We start from the raw sequence: 16,440 nt of genomic DNA, 5'->3' as shown, positions 1-16,440 counted from the left end.
GGGGGGGGGGGGGGTTCAAGATTGTAGGAAAAAAATGAAAGGAAAAAGGAAGGAGGGGGGGGGGGGATGAAAAGGAAAAAGGGTTATTAAGGAATGAAGTAGAAATTGAGTTAATGGATTTTTGAGGTGTTTGCTTAAGATGAAAGAAAGAGGCAAAAGAAGATGCAAAAGTATGGACCAAAAGCAAAGAGGTTTTAGGCCACTTTGTATAGTTTGTCTTTTGATAATTTAGGTGGGAGAATCAAGAATATTGTCTACCATGCAATTTTTTTTTGGTTATTTATTTAATATTAGGTGGCTCAAGTAATTTTAAAATAAGAATTTGTTAAGATAGTATCTTTTTTGGTGAATATATAGTTTATAATAAGATAAAAAATTTGATGATAAGATTAGCTGATAGGAATGTTTTCATCACTCTCTAAGGGAAACTTCATAGCCTAGTGGTAAAAATATGACTACTCTCTAGAGCCCTCAAAACATATTAAAATTCATAAATAAGTCCTTTTTCGATTCCAAAAATTAAAAATAAGCTATTGTCGTGAAGGTTGAAATTTTATAATGAAATTTTAATTTTTATAATGATAACTATTTTTAAATTATATGAGTGAAACATGGCTATCGTGAGTTGAAAAATTATACTTATTCAGTTGTTCAGAAAATTTTACCGAACTCTTAAAATTTGATATTATTGAATCGATAAAAAGTCTTACTTGATAATAAATCTTATTTGTGTTATTCAATTATTCACATTTTTTGTTGAAAAGACAAAACTTTTGATAATATTTTTATACTAAATATCCACTAATTTTGCCAAATAACCAAATTTTACTCTATGTTACTCAATTATTCACATTTTTTACCAAGCATGACACTATATTCAATCTACCTACAATGCAATTGCTCCATTATATTATTATATCAAATTAATGGTACTTTTTGACTCACCTTTTTATCATAAATAAACCATTACAAAATTGCCAACCCATTTTGTAAATAGCAAAAAGCAACAAGCTAGGAAAGTAGGGAGGGGACACAACTCAAGTTGGAAATTTCTCAAAAATGGGAATTCTTTTTCAACCATAGTATATTCTACTTCACATTACAAATAATAATAATTCAAATTGAGAATTCAAGGTTACTACTCGAGATTTGAAATAATTTTCTTGGATCTTGTTTAATTTTTGCCTTTCAATATCACCAAACAATTGTCAAATCAATCCCTAAGGGTTGTTTGGTGTGAGGGATAAAAATAAATAATGATGGGATAAATTTTTTATATCTTGTTTGGTTGTCATATTTGGAATAACTTATCCCACCATTTATATCATAGTGATGGGATAAGTTATCCCATATACATGGTGAGATAAGTGTTGGGTTTTAGCAAGGTGTGAATGGGAAATAAGAATGAGAAATTGGGAAATGTGGGGGAACCAATTTGGAGGGAAAATGAAAAGTCATTTCTCTCATATTGGTAGAAGAAAGAGAAAATGTTGTCCTTATATTATGAAACACTTCATTTAACTCTTAAAGGGTTAAGAAGAAGGTGCCCATCGCGCCATCTTCATCGCTCGCTTGACCTCGGTTCAGATTTTGGATTTTGGATTTTGGATTTGGCAAATGATGTGATTGATTGATAATATTTTTTGACAAAAAATTATTTAATCAATCTCATTAATTAATTTCATTTTCTCTTATAAATTAATTTAGAATGTTAATTAATTAACAAAATTACTTTCGCATAACAGAATTATTTGAAAATTCGCGTCGCTCGACCTCGATTCGGGATTTTGGATTTTGGATTTGGATTCGGGATTTCGGATTTGGAATTCGGCTTCGGCCATTGTCGTTGCTCGCTTGACCTCGGTTCGGATTCGGAATTTGGGATTTTGGATTTGGATTTGGATTTGGCAAATGATATAATTGATTGATAATATTTTTGGACAAAAAATAGTGAAGTTTGATGTACCGCTACTTCTCTAATAGTTAATCCGTTTTATCTTGGGAGGAATTAATCTGCAACCTCGGATACTTGAGGGGATTAAATTTCTTAAGGAAACACAATGAGTTCAGTAGACTCAGATTATTTATTTTCTGTTTGTTTCATCATTTTTCTTTTTTCTGTTTCTGTTTTTCCTTACCTGAATATAGGAGATAACAATAAGTTATCCTAGGATAGCTAACCCCAGGATAACTAATCCTGGGATAACTTGTTCCTAACCAAACGACCCCTGAAAGTCTTGTCCCTTTCCCAATTCTCCTTTTCTTATATACAGGACTCAAATGTAATTTTGCCGTGTTCGATATTCTTTTGGAGTTCGATTAGTTAAAATTCATGTCAGAAGTCTTATTTTAGTGTGTAGAACATTCTCAATCAGAGACAACGATTCCAATTTATCTTAGATTTTGATATTCAAAGCAAATTATAAAGGAAAAAAAAGGTGATGTCCTTATATTTGGGAGTTATACTTCTAAACATTGGTAGTGTATAATAATAATTTTTATATTAATTATCAGATCATTCAAAAGATAATTATAAATAATATAACATACATAATATACGAAGGTGGATGAGGAAAATAGTACATGGAAATTTTCAACCAAAGTGTAATAAATGTTACTAGAAAATAAAATTTATAGCTAGTTCTTAAAGCATCCATTTGTCGACTTGTTTATATAATAGAGTAGTTGAATACTCAAAAATTGAATTATTCCACACGCAAGTGAAATTATTGAAAAGGTAGGGCAAGTGTTATTTTTTTTCTAATCATCTAGTATTTCACATTCATAGTTTCTGTACTTTCTGATATCTCAAGTTTCGAATTCTTTTTATATATTTTCCGTTACTTACTAAACTATCTAACAATTTGATGAAAATCATCATACATCAAGAAAATATTTTCCAACAATCTCATGAACATGTCGCATTAACTTTCTTTCGTGGATTTTTTAATTTCATTCATTCTACCACACTCGTTTTATAATAGGATTAGTGCTAGTGGTTGATATATAATATTGAGAGAGATGAGAGATGCCCTAATGATGGAGATGTGTGGGCCAAAAGGAAAAAGGAAGACACCATGAAGTTCTTCAAAGGAATATAAACTCAAAATATATATGTCCAAAACTTTTCAAGTTTAATTTTATTAATTTATTATATTGTAACTACCAATTAGCATAAAGCACATTACAAGTTCAATAATATTGTTTGATGAGTTGTCTTTTCATCTTTTCTATTATTCTCTTATCACTAGGATGATGATTCATCTGTCTTATCCAATTAACCTATTTCAAATTAATATAATAGATATCATGAGAGTTGTTATTAATAGGGAGAATTAACGTAAATATCTCTAAACTCAACGTGAATTATTAATTTTATTCTTAGATTATTTATCTTTAAAATGTCATTTATTTAACTAACTGGACTTAAAATATACATCCTCAATCTTGCAACATGATTGAAGTAAACCCCTAATTCCTAAATGCTCGTCAAGTTTAAGGTGTTGTCAACACTTTTTTCGGCTTTTTATTAAGAGCTCCATTTTGAGACCACTTGCTATGTCATGTGGCAGATCGGGGGTGTATCTAAGTTTAGTTGGTCAAGTAAATGAGTGTTTTTAATGCTATCAATATTTCGTGGACGAAACTAATAATTTCCTTCAAGTTCAGAAGCGTTTTCAATATCCCTCTCTTGTTAGTATGTTGGACAAAGATAATAACTTCAGAACAAAATTTGAGATTAACTTTAATTCATGTTGAATTTGAGATATTAGCTAAATTTGAAATTAATTTATGCGACAATTTAAACTGATTTGGTGGAAGGAATTACCGTTTCATATAAAAGGTGAAACAACACAATTCTGATGAAATATTTTTACTTATTTCATCCTGCTTACCAAATGACTTCAATAGAGTACTAAACCCATAAAAAGTCAATCAGAGTCATATATTTTATATACACATTTTTTTAATCTAATCATATAATATAATTTTTTATGAAAAAGTATCAATACATATAACTCTACTTGTAACTTTTATTATTCCACAAAATAGCTGGCACCTCCGATACCAAATGATTAGAAAAAAGAAAAAAACTATTAAATAGAAATATGGAAACACTAGCTTTACAATTCCAAATTAAAGTTACAACACTTTTTTCATAATGGTTAATTTTTTTTTGTGCTGCAGACAAAACAACTACCTCAACATTCAAAATAATAGAGTGTTAGCCTTTATGCAACAAGCTGGAAAATTTCTTCTAAAAAGTATAGTATTATTAAGTATAAGTTATAACTTTTATTCTTCTTGAAAAAACAACTAAAAGGGAATAAAAAGTAGATCTTTCCAACAACAAAAATTAGATGGAAAAAATTGGTATATATATAATAATAATATAGAAACTTTTAGTTTCCTTGGAAATTTCAAGAATTTATTCCCTTTTCCTACCTTTTATCCTTTATCTTTAGGTATTTCCCCCCTTTATTTATGGTATACTAGTTATTAGGTTCCCGCGCCAGCGCGGGCCCAATGTATATTACTTCCTCCGTCTCATTTTATGTGAGGTAGTTTGATTCGCCACGGAGTTTAAAAAAGAAATGAAGACTTTTAAAATCTGTGGTCCAAAATGAATGATATAAATTTGTATGACTGTAAATTATTTCATTAAGGGTAAAATAAATATTTTATAATCAAATTGTTACTTAATATAGAAATGTGACATTCTTTTGGGACTGACTAAAAAGGAAAGTAAATAACATAAATTGGGAGTAGTTCTTTGTTTCAATTTATGTGACACCGATGAAATTTGGAGAGTTATATAATTTTTTGTATGTGATTTTGTTAAATATATTTTGAAGTTGTTAATTTATTGTGATTTATAGCACTTCTTATATCATTTTCAAATAATATATATTACTCTTTCTGTTCCATTTTATGTGACGTAGGTACTTTTACGAAAGTCAACTAAATTTCTTATATGATTCTTCAATATTTTTAGTTGTTATTTTACTTTAATTTACGTTACTTTTTATGTTATTTTCAAACAAACTTCTTATGTTTCAATATGGAATTAAAGAGTCAATAAAATTTCTTTTATGATTTTTAATTATGTTTTTTTAATATCTTATATTATTACATTGTGATTTTAAGTACTTTTTATGTAATTTTTAAATCTAGAACAAATTAAAAGAAAAACAAGGAAAAATTTAAATGAAGAAAGTACTAAAATTTTCAAATAATCATATTTCTATATTAAAATGTTAAAAACTTTAAAACTCCACATATATGCAGAAAATCATATACGGAAGACAAAATAATTTTTAAAATATATATTAAAGCTCTTTCTAATAATATCACATATTTATTCTATTTTTCAAATAATATATATTTCTCACTCAATCTCAATTACGCAGTACATATGAAATTTCGAGAGTTAATCAAATTCTTAGTACTATTTTAAACTATATTTTAGTACTATTTATATAATTTTCAAATAATATATGTTACTACTCTATTATATTATGCAATACATGTGAAATTTCAAGAATTAACCAAAATTTTAATATTTTAAATTGATTTTTAGTACTATTTTTGTAGTAAATAGAGGAAGTTGAAGAAGAAGGGCAAATCGGTCAATTGACTGACTAACCCTAAGCTCCTAAACATTCTCACTTCTAAATGGAAGCACGGGCACAATATCCGTTAAATTGTTAATTATTATGATTTATAATATTTTTTACATTATTTTCAAATAATATATGTTATGTATTTTTAAATACTTTAAGTTGTGATTAATAATATTCTTAACGTAATTTCAAATAATATATGTTACTCCATTTGTCCCAATTTATGTGACACATGTGAAATTTTGAGAGTTAATATGTTTTTCAAATATTGTAAGTTGTTAACTATTGTGGTTTATGGTATTCTTAATGTAATTTTTCAAATAATATATGTTATTCCCTTCGTCTTAATTATACAATTCGCGTAAAATTTTGAGAGTTAATCGAATTTGTAATATTTTAAATTTATTTTTTAGTACTATTTAAAAAGGAAAAAATTAAAATATTACTATATAAGAAGAGTAGTAATTATATAGTAATTTTTCAAATAATATATGTTATTCCCTTCGTCTTAATTATAGAATTCGCGTAAAATTTTGAGAGTTAATCGAATTTGTAATATTTTAAATTTATTTTTTAGTACTATTTAAAAAGGAAAAAATTAAAATATTACTATATAAGAAGAGTAGTAATTATATAGTAATTTTTCAAATAATATATGTTATTCCCTTCGTCTTAATTATAGAATTCGCGTAAAATTTTGAGAGTTAATCGAATTTGTAATATTTTAAATTTATTTTTTAGTACTATTTAAAAAGGAAAAAATGAAAAAAAATTTGGCCAGAATTTGGTCAGAATGATATTTTATCTATATTATTTTATCTTTTTAACTTTACTTCCTTTTAACTAAAAAATAGGAAAAAAGATCAGTTTATTTTTTGGGACCAGATTGCTATATTCATTAGCCCCCGTTTCATTTTGTGTGACACTATTCGATTTAACACGGTGTTTAAAAAGAAGGAAAGATTTTTTAAACTTATGATCTAAAATAATCTTTAGATATTTGTGTGTCTCAAAACCATTTCATTAAGGATAAAAGAGGAATTTTAAGGTTAAATTGTTTCTAATTATATTAAGAAGACATTCTTTTTGGAACAGACTAAAAAGAAAGGGTGTTGCAAAAAATAGACTGAGGGAGTACTATTTTTTCCCACAGTTTAGCTAGAATTAATATATATATCCACCTTTGACAAAATTTAAGATATCATAAATGTTTTAAAAAAATCTATTGAAGAAATTATTTTAAATCTACAAATATAAATTAAAAGGACCTTTTTTTTTTCTTTTTTTTTCCTAGAGAAATCAGAGAATTGCAACAACTTCTAGAGTGGAACAAATTGACACATGATAGGAGAGTTAAATGTTACATATGTCCATTTGTTTCACGTCAAATCAAAACTTGTAGTTATCCATGTTGTTGTGCTGTCCATTCAGCTGTTAATAATCAAATATATTAGTAAATAAATAATATAATTTCTTAATTTTTAATTAGACATTACGCAGTAACACTTTGAGCCATAATGAAATTAGTTACATTTTTGTAAGTTTTGAATTTGTTTACTTACTTTTGAAGAGTATTTAAACAACTCGTTATAATAGGAAATCCTTTGTATCTTAAAATTATTAATTTATTAAATTGATCTTTATTTTTTTCTTTCATATTTGTGTGTTTTTATCGTATTGGTTGACATAATTCACTAAAGTGAAGATTATTCTAGAGAGTAAGCAAGTTACGTTTTGGGAATAGATAAAGTATTGGGAAAACTACCTTATTAAACACATATTCATATCATATATATATATATATATATATATATATATATATATATATATATATATATATATATATATATATATATATATATATATATATATATATATATATATATATATATATATATATATATATATATATATATATATATATATATATATATATATATATATATATATATATATATATATATATATATATATATATATATATATATATATATATATATATATATATATATATATATATATATATATATATATATATATATATATATATATATATATATATATATATATATATATATATATATATATATATATATATATATATATATATATATATATATATATATATATATATATATATATATATATATATATATATATATATATATATATATATATATATATATATATATATATATATATATATATATATATATATATATATATATATATATATATATATATATATATATATATATATATATATATATATATATATATATATATATATATATATATATATATATATATATATATATATATATATATATATATATATATATATATATATATATATATATATATATATATATATATATATATATATATATATATATATATATATATATATATATATATATATATATATATATATATATATATATATATATATATATATATATATATATATATATATATATATATATATATATATATATATATATATATATATATATATATATATATATATATATATATATATATATATATATATATATATATATATATATATATATATATATATATATATATATATATATATATATATATATATATATATATATATATATATATATATATATATATATATATATATATATATATTAATTCTATCAATATTTTCAAATAATTATGTTTCTTATCACTAAATAAAAGTTTTTTATCATATATTAAGGAAGATATACCTAGCTAGATACATATATATATTTTGCTATCAGATATAGTAAATAGTAAGAGAGACGAGCGAGATGAGGAAGGGGTGAACGAGATAGTCGTGTATTCTAGATATATGTGAAGCACTAGATATACACTTGATACATGTATTTATATGTATCAGGTGTGAATCACATATATGTACCTGAGATACCACGGGAGAATGGCAAGCGAGATGGGAGGTATGTGAGGGAGACGGGAGATTTGCCTATTTATCTTAGATACATGCGAATCCATTTTGATATAGTGTATTTAAAATAAATTACACCTAATTTTGACCCCATGTATCCCGAGATTCATGTATGTGGATGTATATGAACGCACCAAAATCTAGTAAGTTCGTAATATTATATACTAAAGTGTATCTAAGTAATTAGTTCTTAAACTAATGAGATTCATGTAAGTTCCTAAGACTTTAGACAATTTTCATTGCGTTTTCCCTTGATTTAATATAAGGTAAAAATCTAATCTCTACTAAAGTAATAATTGCACGATTAGAAACCACAAGAATCTAACTATAACATTATGAATAATTGTTGATAAGATTCAAATCTTAAAAATAAAATTATTTTAATAATAATCACTTTCTTTTCAATAATTCTCTAAACATACATTCATATTAATCAGAACTTCAAAATAAATACTAGACATAAATAAAAAACTTTCCAATGATACCATGGCTAGAAAAAAACATTTTCCTTATGAAAATTAAAACTTAAACCAAACAACAGCACATGGGTTAGTTATAAGCTACTAAAGTGGAAAATTATAGTCATACAAGTGGACAAATTCAACTCTATCAAGTCACAATATTCATTGAATGATAGCCACCTAATTGAAACATTGTGCTAAAATTGAAACTTCAATAAGCTTATTGTAGCTTTTGGGACCATGGAATTTAATAATATGAGATATAAAGTGGATTCTAGAGTTTGTGAAACCAAAGTTGATTTCATTTCCCCCACTTAGTACTTTTCATTTCTGACAACAAATTCTGACATATAAAATCTTCATGGTAAAACTATTAGGGCCTTCTTGTTCATTTTTTTTTCCAAAAAAAAAAAACAACAAAATAACCCCCACAAAAGAATTTCTTATAAAATTGGAAGTGTCTAGATCAATTTGGTTGCCCTTCAACTATTTTATTGAACGTTTGTTACTTCTAATTGACGAAGTTAGAATGATATTATTTACGTCTATATTGTTTCTCGTGAAATAAATATAACCAACCGTCAATTAAGTTTTTGATCAAAGAATAAGAGAATTTTCACTATCATGATTATTATCAGCTCATGTCGTAAGTCATTGGTTTAAGTCCCATCACGAGCATAATAATGGTTTAGTCATTAGTGGTTATCGTTGAGTTTACCACATCAAAATGTAGTCATATCAAAAGTAAATGATTTCTTGTTAATTAAGTCATTGGTGAAATTTATCTTATTATGGGATGAGGAATATAAAAAAAAATAGTATTAATATTAGGATATATACTAGTATAGTTGCACTTGATTAATAATTTACACAAAATCCCCTATATAGTTTTCTGTCTAAATCGACAAATTAATTAAACGTGTCATACCCAATATAATTTAGTGGTCTGTCCATATCGCAATAAAATAATTATTATATCTTCTTTATGGTTTAGTCGGTGGTGCTAATTATACATTTGTTTTTCACAATTTTTTTCATTAAACAATTTTTAACTAATTATCAAGATAATTAAGTAGTAAACACTCAAGGGTGTAATCTAACGATCAAACGAAGTAAGTGATAATTAACATATAAAATAACGAAAATGACCCGTCACCATACTAATAATGTTACTGATAATTAGAAAAATAGTTAAATGCATACAAATTAATCCGAACAACGTCATTATATCAAGTTGATGTTGCCACGCTCATACGCCATGACAATTGCTTATCACAGCCTAACAATTTAGTGGACCACAAAAGGAGGCAAAAACAAAGACTTTTCTAATTATTGCACTTGACATTTCATAAAATTATTTTAAAAAATAGACACTAAATTCTTCACTGAATTTGAGGACTACTAAATTCTTCTATTTGAAAAATGAAATCCATTTTTTTTCTTTATTTTAATTAATCCTACCATAAGGAGATGATATTCACAAAGAAGAAAAGTACATGAAGAAAATACTCACTCCGTTCACTTTTGACATATCAAGAAAAAATAATTTTTTTTCTTCATGTTTTATTATCAGCATTAAATACTTATTCTCCAAATCGTTTTTCAAGATCTTATACTAAACACTATAAACAGGGATAGTGCGATAAAATGTCTATATCAATAATTATTTTCTTAATAGGTGTACTAAGTGAAATAATGACAAGTAAAAATAAACGGATGAAGTAGAATATAAATATGAACAGATGATAACATATCTCTTGATTAAGGATTGACAATTTGATTTTACAAAAAAAAGTGGAAGAAAAACTATAAGGTTATGAAACACATGAATAACATATCAAGATTACAGCAAATTAATAAGGACCAATTACCTTATACATATAGAATATTCATAGCCACTAAAATTATTGATCTCTGAAATTTGCTGCTTCTTCCTCTTATTCTTACTTGATTTGATCTAAAATTTCACCAAAAATAAAGCAATCCCAAGAAAAATCCACCTATCAAAAGTGGAAATCCACTAGAAAAGCTCCTTTTTGCACCACCAAAATCATGGTCAACGGGGTACAAATTCCCTGGTGGACCAGTCATATATATGTATTGTGAATTTGGAGGATAGGGAATATTTTCACCACCACCGCCGCCGTCGCCACCGGAATAAGGAGGAGGAGGGCAGTCATAGCCACTTGGTGGTTTCTTTGGCGGTGGTGGTGATGGTGGTGGTGGTGACGGTGGTGGTGGTGGAGGAGAAGGTGGAATACAAGGTTTGTTACAAGGACAACCTCCACATTTATTTTCACCCTCATCGAGTTTTCGTGGATTTAGTCCATTGGTTATAGGTGTAGCCACCACAAAAAATAAGAGAAAAAATACAAGTCGCGACATGTGTCAAAGATTTGCTGGTGAAAACCTTTGAGTTCTTGATAGAAGTGTGAATTTCTTCTTCTTCTTCTTCCTTAGAAGAAAAAGTATTTTTTTTATGAGTGTATGTGACAACAATAGTATGTTAACTAGTGAGAAATGAAAGGGAAAGAAAGGAAAGTGTTTCGGAGAAATGAGAGAGTTTGTTTTTGTTACACTTCTTGAGAATATTGCATGGAAGTTGCAAGCTAAGAGAAAGGAATTTAAGTTGTTGGTTTTGAGCTTTTTTCTTTTGGGTGGGTTGGGGAGGGGGAGTCTAGGAAGGTCTTTTGTTTTTAATCCTTTGTTGATAACTCAAACTCACAACCTTTAGATTGAAAATGAAGAATGGTTACTGTCCGAGCAACTCCTCTAGGGAGTGGGAGGGTCTTAGATTAAGAGAAATAAAAGAGTTTGATGATGAGGTGTCTCTTGTATGTATGGTATTTATTGGCTTAATCAAGATGACAATTTACATATGCAAGTGGATGGTCCAATTTGTGTCCCCACCATTGGACTCTTTCTAATCTTTTAATCTTATTGGAGTTGATTTAATTCTAATACCAATTATTTTGTTTTAATTAATTATAATTCAACATACTTTGTACATCTATGAAGTATGTATGCTTTCACTAATTGTACCTTTTTCGGTATTTAGTACTTTGGTCTAGTATCTTGTGTGTGGAAAAGTGGTAATCCTAATTATTAAACATAAACATTGAAAAGTAGGAAATTCTTTAATTTCCTTTTCCAATCCTACTCAAAAGTAGGAAATTCTTGCAATTTAAAGGGAATAATATTTTATTCTTTTTTATTTTTACTTATTTATTAAAAAAACATTATTGGAATCAAGAAATTGACCATAAATCTTGTATAGATGAGAAAAGGAGGAAAATAAGTAAAGACTATTGTCCATTTGTTGTATACGTACGCTGATAGAGGTAAAGACTTGTTTATGGAAACCTGACAACTTTTGAGATCGTTATAGAAATTCATACATCCGAAAAGACATACCTTGTGAAACTTGAGTTGAAAATTGGTTAAGGTTGGGCCATGTATTAGGTCTAGTAAATTCAAGTATGGAGGAAACGTGTTGCTTTTGTTGACAACTTTGAAACCATTATAGTCAACTAGAATACACTAGTCTAACTAAGACAAAATTGAAGGCATGTTCATTGATAAATTTTTATACAATTTTACGCATTTTTCACCTTATGAGCTAATAGATGAAGTAATATTAGAGTAAGCGAAAATGATTCCGAGTTCAAATATCATCAGTACCCAAAATAATGTAAAAGAGAACCACACTAACTACATGAAGGGGTGTTTTAGGATATAATATAATTAAATATTTATAAATTATAACAATTGACGAAATGATCATACACTTCAATATTAACCCTTCAAAATCAAGAAAGGACAATACAATGTTCTATAATGTACTAATTGAATTTGTGTGTGGAAATTATTTGGGCCAAAATGTCCTGGCAACACATATGGATTGGGCTATAACAATTGGGCCCATCACATGAAGGAAAGTCATTATGGGCTTTATGTTATGGCCCATCTTCACTGAATTTTCCTGGTGTTGACCAGAAAAATAGTTCTGGGCCTGCTCTACTAGCCCACTAGATAGGTGCTTTTCATGTTGCCTTGACTCATAAGTTATGACATGCAGGTAGAACCATACCTAGACCTAACACCTAGATATTTCATAAAGAGCTATTTCTATTGAGTTACCAAGCCCACCGAGATCTATTTCAGTATTCTAAACACTACCGGGGCTCACCTTCTATAGGCTCTTCGGGACATCAGGCGAGAAATAACTACTCCGATCAGCCCATCCACACCTATTATGATGATATAGAACCCGGGACATTCAAAGACAAGAATCACATTTTTAGGGGAAATGTAACTTAATGTACTCTAATGAACTGGCGGAAAGAGGTTCATCAGAGCGACTTATAGACGCACATAGAAAAACCACTTGACTATAAGAAAATGAACCGTCAAGCTACAACTAATGAGAAACTATCCGACCCAACTTGGCTATATTGACTCTGATATAGGCGACCCAACTCGGCTAAAAGCCTAAAACGACTCTGATAGAGCTATTAGACCCAATTCGACCCAACTCGGTTATAATGACTCTAATAGAGCTGTTAGACCCAGTTCGAACATAATGACTCTGATATAACTCGCCCTTTTGATACTTGAAATATTTCCTATGACTTTGATATAGCTAGCCCTTTTCGATACTTAAAATATTGCCTAATTGTTGGGATAGACACATAGATAGGAGTACACTATACAAAATAAAGATATTTCAAGCATAACATTTTTCCACAAATCTCATCCAAAGTGACAACACTAAAAAAAAAAGTTCCATTCCACTTATATTTACAAAAGAAAACTGAGGATTCACATATTCTTGTTGAAGTTCAAAACCAAAAAATGACTTGTTCAGTGCGAGTGCTGGTATGATCGCATCCATCCTTCATTCGAAGCCAAAATTTGTAGCACTCTATATGAACGTTTGCTACACTCGAACATTCTAAAGATGCAAAAAAACACTGAAAAGTGAAAACTTTGCAGATAACTACTTTCTTGAAGAACCTTTATTATTACTATCATCTGCAGAAACGGTTATCCCCTTGCATCTGCATTGTTGAGAAACCGAAGAAGGGATTTGTGTCTGCGAAATTCGCGTTCAACTGAGATGTTCTGGAGCTATCATAAGCCATAGAACTACCACAAAACCATTGTGGAGACTCAAAGTTCTGTTTTTGTTGAGAAAAGCTAGACCAATTACAAGTCTCAAACCCTTGAGCCATCTCCCAAAACATGCTTTGTAACTCATCCATACTGTAACTTTTCTCCTGTTTTCAACAATTCGCAATGAAAAAAATCAAATCAGAAATAAGCTCTAACATATAAGTTCGATAGAATCTAGTAACTTTAGTTCAAACTTCGTATTATGCGCTATAAAAAAAGCCACAAAAGAACAAAAAATTAGGCCTAGGTTGACTCGAGACTACGAAAAGTAGGTAAGCTAAGATAATTTATTTTAATTAAGTACAAGAAACACTAAACCACTTATTCATTTTAATTAATTAATTAATTAAAATATGGTTCTTATCCAACATAAAATGCAATTCATAACATATTATGAGTGAGCCCAGTACACAAAGCATCCCACGTTTAAACAAGATTAAGAAAGGACCGCACCCCAAAATGGCATTATATAAGTGAATATATATATATATATATATATATATATATATTCTAACGCAAGCATCAATGTCTAATTCCACGACACAAAACCGTGATCTTTACAGATCTTTACATTATCAATGTATACAAGTTAAAACAACACCATATATTTTTTTTTATCACAAGAAGGTCATAACACAAGAGTTTACATGAAGACAATACCTCTTTCCTTGAATCTTCCATTAGAGATACCATTTCTTGTAGAAAATCAGCAAATCCCTGCAATAAAACAAGTGAATTAAGCAATGAATACTTAAAAATAAACATATCAAATGAACTTCACCATCATTTATACTAAATTAAGGTCAAAACAAAAAAAACAAAAAACAAAGCATACCTCATCCTCATCATCTTCAGGATCATACATGCCAGCATCATACATCATTCTCTTCTTTTGATCCGACAACACTGTTGAAACATCAAAAATCCACATTAGAAATGCCAATCAAAATTGACAAGGAAACTCGAAAACGCTCAACTACCCACTAACCTTCTAACTTAATCCTCAACCCCCAAAATGAAATTGAAAAAGATAGCAACTTTATTACCTGAATAAGCTTCTTGAATTTGCTGAAACTTCCTCTTAGCTTCACCTAACAATGATGGTGTCCTAGTCCATTTATCAGGGTGCCATTGCTGCAACCAAAAAAATCGCCATTTTCCATTAACAACCAAAATCAAACTACTCTCATAACAACAAAAAAACACAAACTTTTCTTCATCACCATACCATTGCTAACTTTCTATAAGCACGTCTAATCTCTTCATCAGAAGAATCAACATTTACACCAAGTACACCGTAATATGAAGGCAACCTTTCTTTAAACTCCATCTCCATTCACCAAATAACCAAAAGGGTATCCCCTAATTTCAATATTTCTTCAAAAAAATCAAATCTTTTAACAACCCCTTTTTCTAAAATCACCAAATTCCCACAAAATAACAACAAATAAGCAAAAGGGTGTCCTCTAATTCCTATATTTCTTCAAAAAAATCAAATCTTTAACAACCCCTTTTTCTAAATTCATCAAATTCCCACAAAATAACAACAAATAAGCAAAAGGGTATCCTCCAGTTTAAATATTTTGTCAAAAAGATCAGATCTTTAACAACCCAAAAACTGAAAATCAAGAAAATGTGACATAAAAAGTGTGTTAAGGAAAACATTTATATAAAGAAAGAATTTTTAAAGTCGGTGATGAAGTGGGGTCCAATGGAACTTTGTTTGTCAAAAAAATCAGCAGCCACATGGATAGATAGAAATATCTATGAGGTGGAAAAGGTTCCATTGGGTTCTAGGGAATAAACAATAAAGCTTCAAGAAGGTTCCGGAAGCAAAAATATTCAATTATGGTACATTGGTTTGATAAATATAAGAAGATATTTTTAGTTTTTGTGACCTGAGATATTTTGTTTGGAAAGTTCTGGTGATTTTGAGGAGTTTGTAAAATTGGATGATGATAGATATTTTGTAAACGTAGTAGGGGTACATAGTAGGATCATATATATATATATATATATACTATTATTATCTATATTTTAAAATATTACATATCTTATTAAGTTAAGAGTTTCCTATGAATCTTACTCTTAGCTATATGTATTTTTGCAACAAGATATATAAAAATAGGGAGAGAGACGAGTGTGATTTTCTATATATCCTAGATTGGATATAATGTATTTACAACAAATTCACCTAAATTTGATTTATGTATTTGAG

The 16,440-nt window shown here is 27.8% G+C and overlaps 2 protein-coding genes across 2 annotated transcripts; both read right to left on the bottom strand.

The window, feature by feature from the left end:
* Positions 1-10,776: 10,776 nt before the first annotated feature.
* Positions 10,777-11,830, bottom strand: LOC102582165 (cytokinesis protein sepA-like). The gene has a single exon (XM_006344173.2). It carries the CDS (start codon positions 11,430-11,432, stop codon positions 11,013-11,015), a length of 420 nt encoding a protein of 139 aa, XP_006344235.1. The 5' UTR covers positions 11,433-11,830; the 3' UTR covers positions 10,777-11,012.
* Positions 11,831-13,799: 1,969 nt separating this feature from the next.
* On the bottom strand, positions 13,800-16,045 carry LOC102581836 (chaperone protein DnaJ-like). The gene is made up of 5 exons (XM_006344172.2): positions 15,451-16,045; positions 15,269-15,356; positions 15,058-15,128; positions 14,883-14,939; positions 13,800-14,326 (listed from the first exon to the last, which is right to left on the bottom strand). The coding sequence occupies exons 1-5, from the start codon at positions 15,556-15,558 to the stop codon at positions 14,078-14,080; spliced, it is 573 nt and encodes a 190-aa protein (XP_006344234.1). The 5' UTR covers positions 15,559-16,045; the 3' UTR covers positions 13,800-14,077.
* Positions 16,046-16,440: the final 395 nt, after the last annotated feature.

The sequence above is a fragment of the Solanum tuberosum genome, unplaced genomic scaffold, assembly GCF_000226075.1.
Source record: "Solanum tuberosum cultivar DM 1-3 516 R44 unplaced genomic scaffold, SolTub_3.0 scf00051, whole genome shotgun sequence".
NCBI lineage: Eukaryota > Viridiplantae > Streptophyta > Magnoliopsida > Solanales > Solanaceae > Solanum > Solanum tuberosum.
Note: the sequence above shows the minus strand (reverse complement) of the source record. Positions and strands in the feature narration are given on the sequence as shown.

Excerpts from the sequence above, each read along its gene's own strand:
- LOC102582165 (XM_006344173.2), bottom strand. The coding sequence starts at position 11,432 with ATGTCGCGACTTGTATTTTTTCTCTTATTTTTTGTGGTGGCTACACCT.
- LOC102581836 (XM_006344172.2), bottom strand. The coding sequence starts at position 15,558 with ATGGAGATGGAGTTTAAAGAAAGGTTGCCTTCATATTACGGTGTACTT. Across the intron at positions 15,357-15,450 it reads CTTATAGAAAGTTAGCAATG|CAATGGCACCCTGATAAATG; the intron begins GTATGGTGATGA and ends TTTTGGTTGCAG. Across the intron at positions 14,327-14,882 it reads TGGAAGATTCAAGGAAAGAG|GAGAAAAGTTACAGTATGGA; the intron begins GTATTGTCTTCA and ends TGTTGAAAACAG.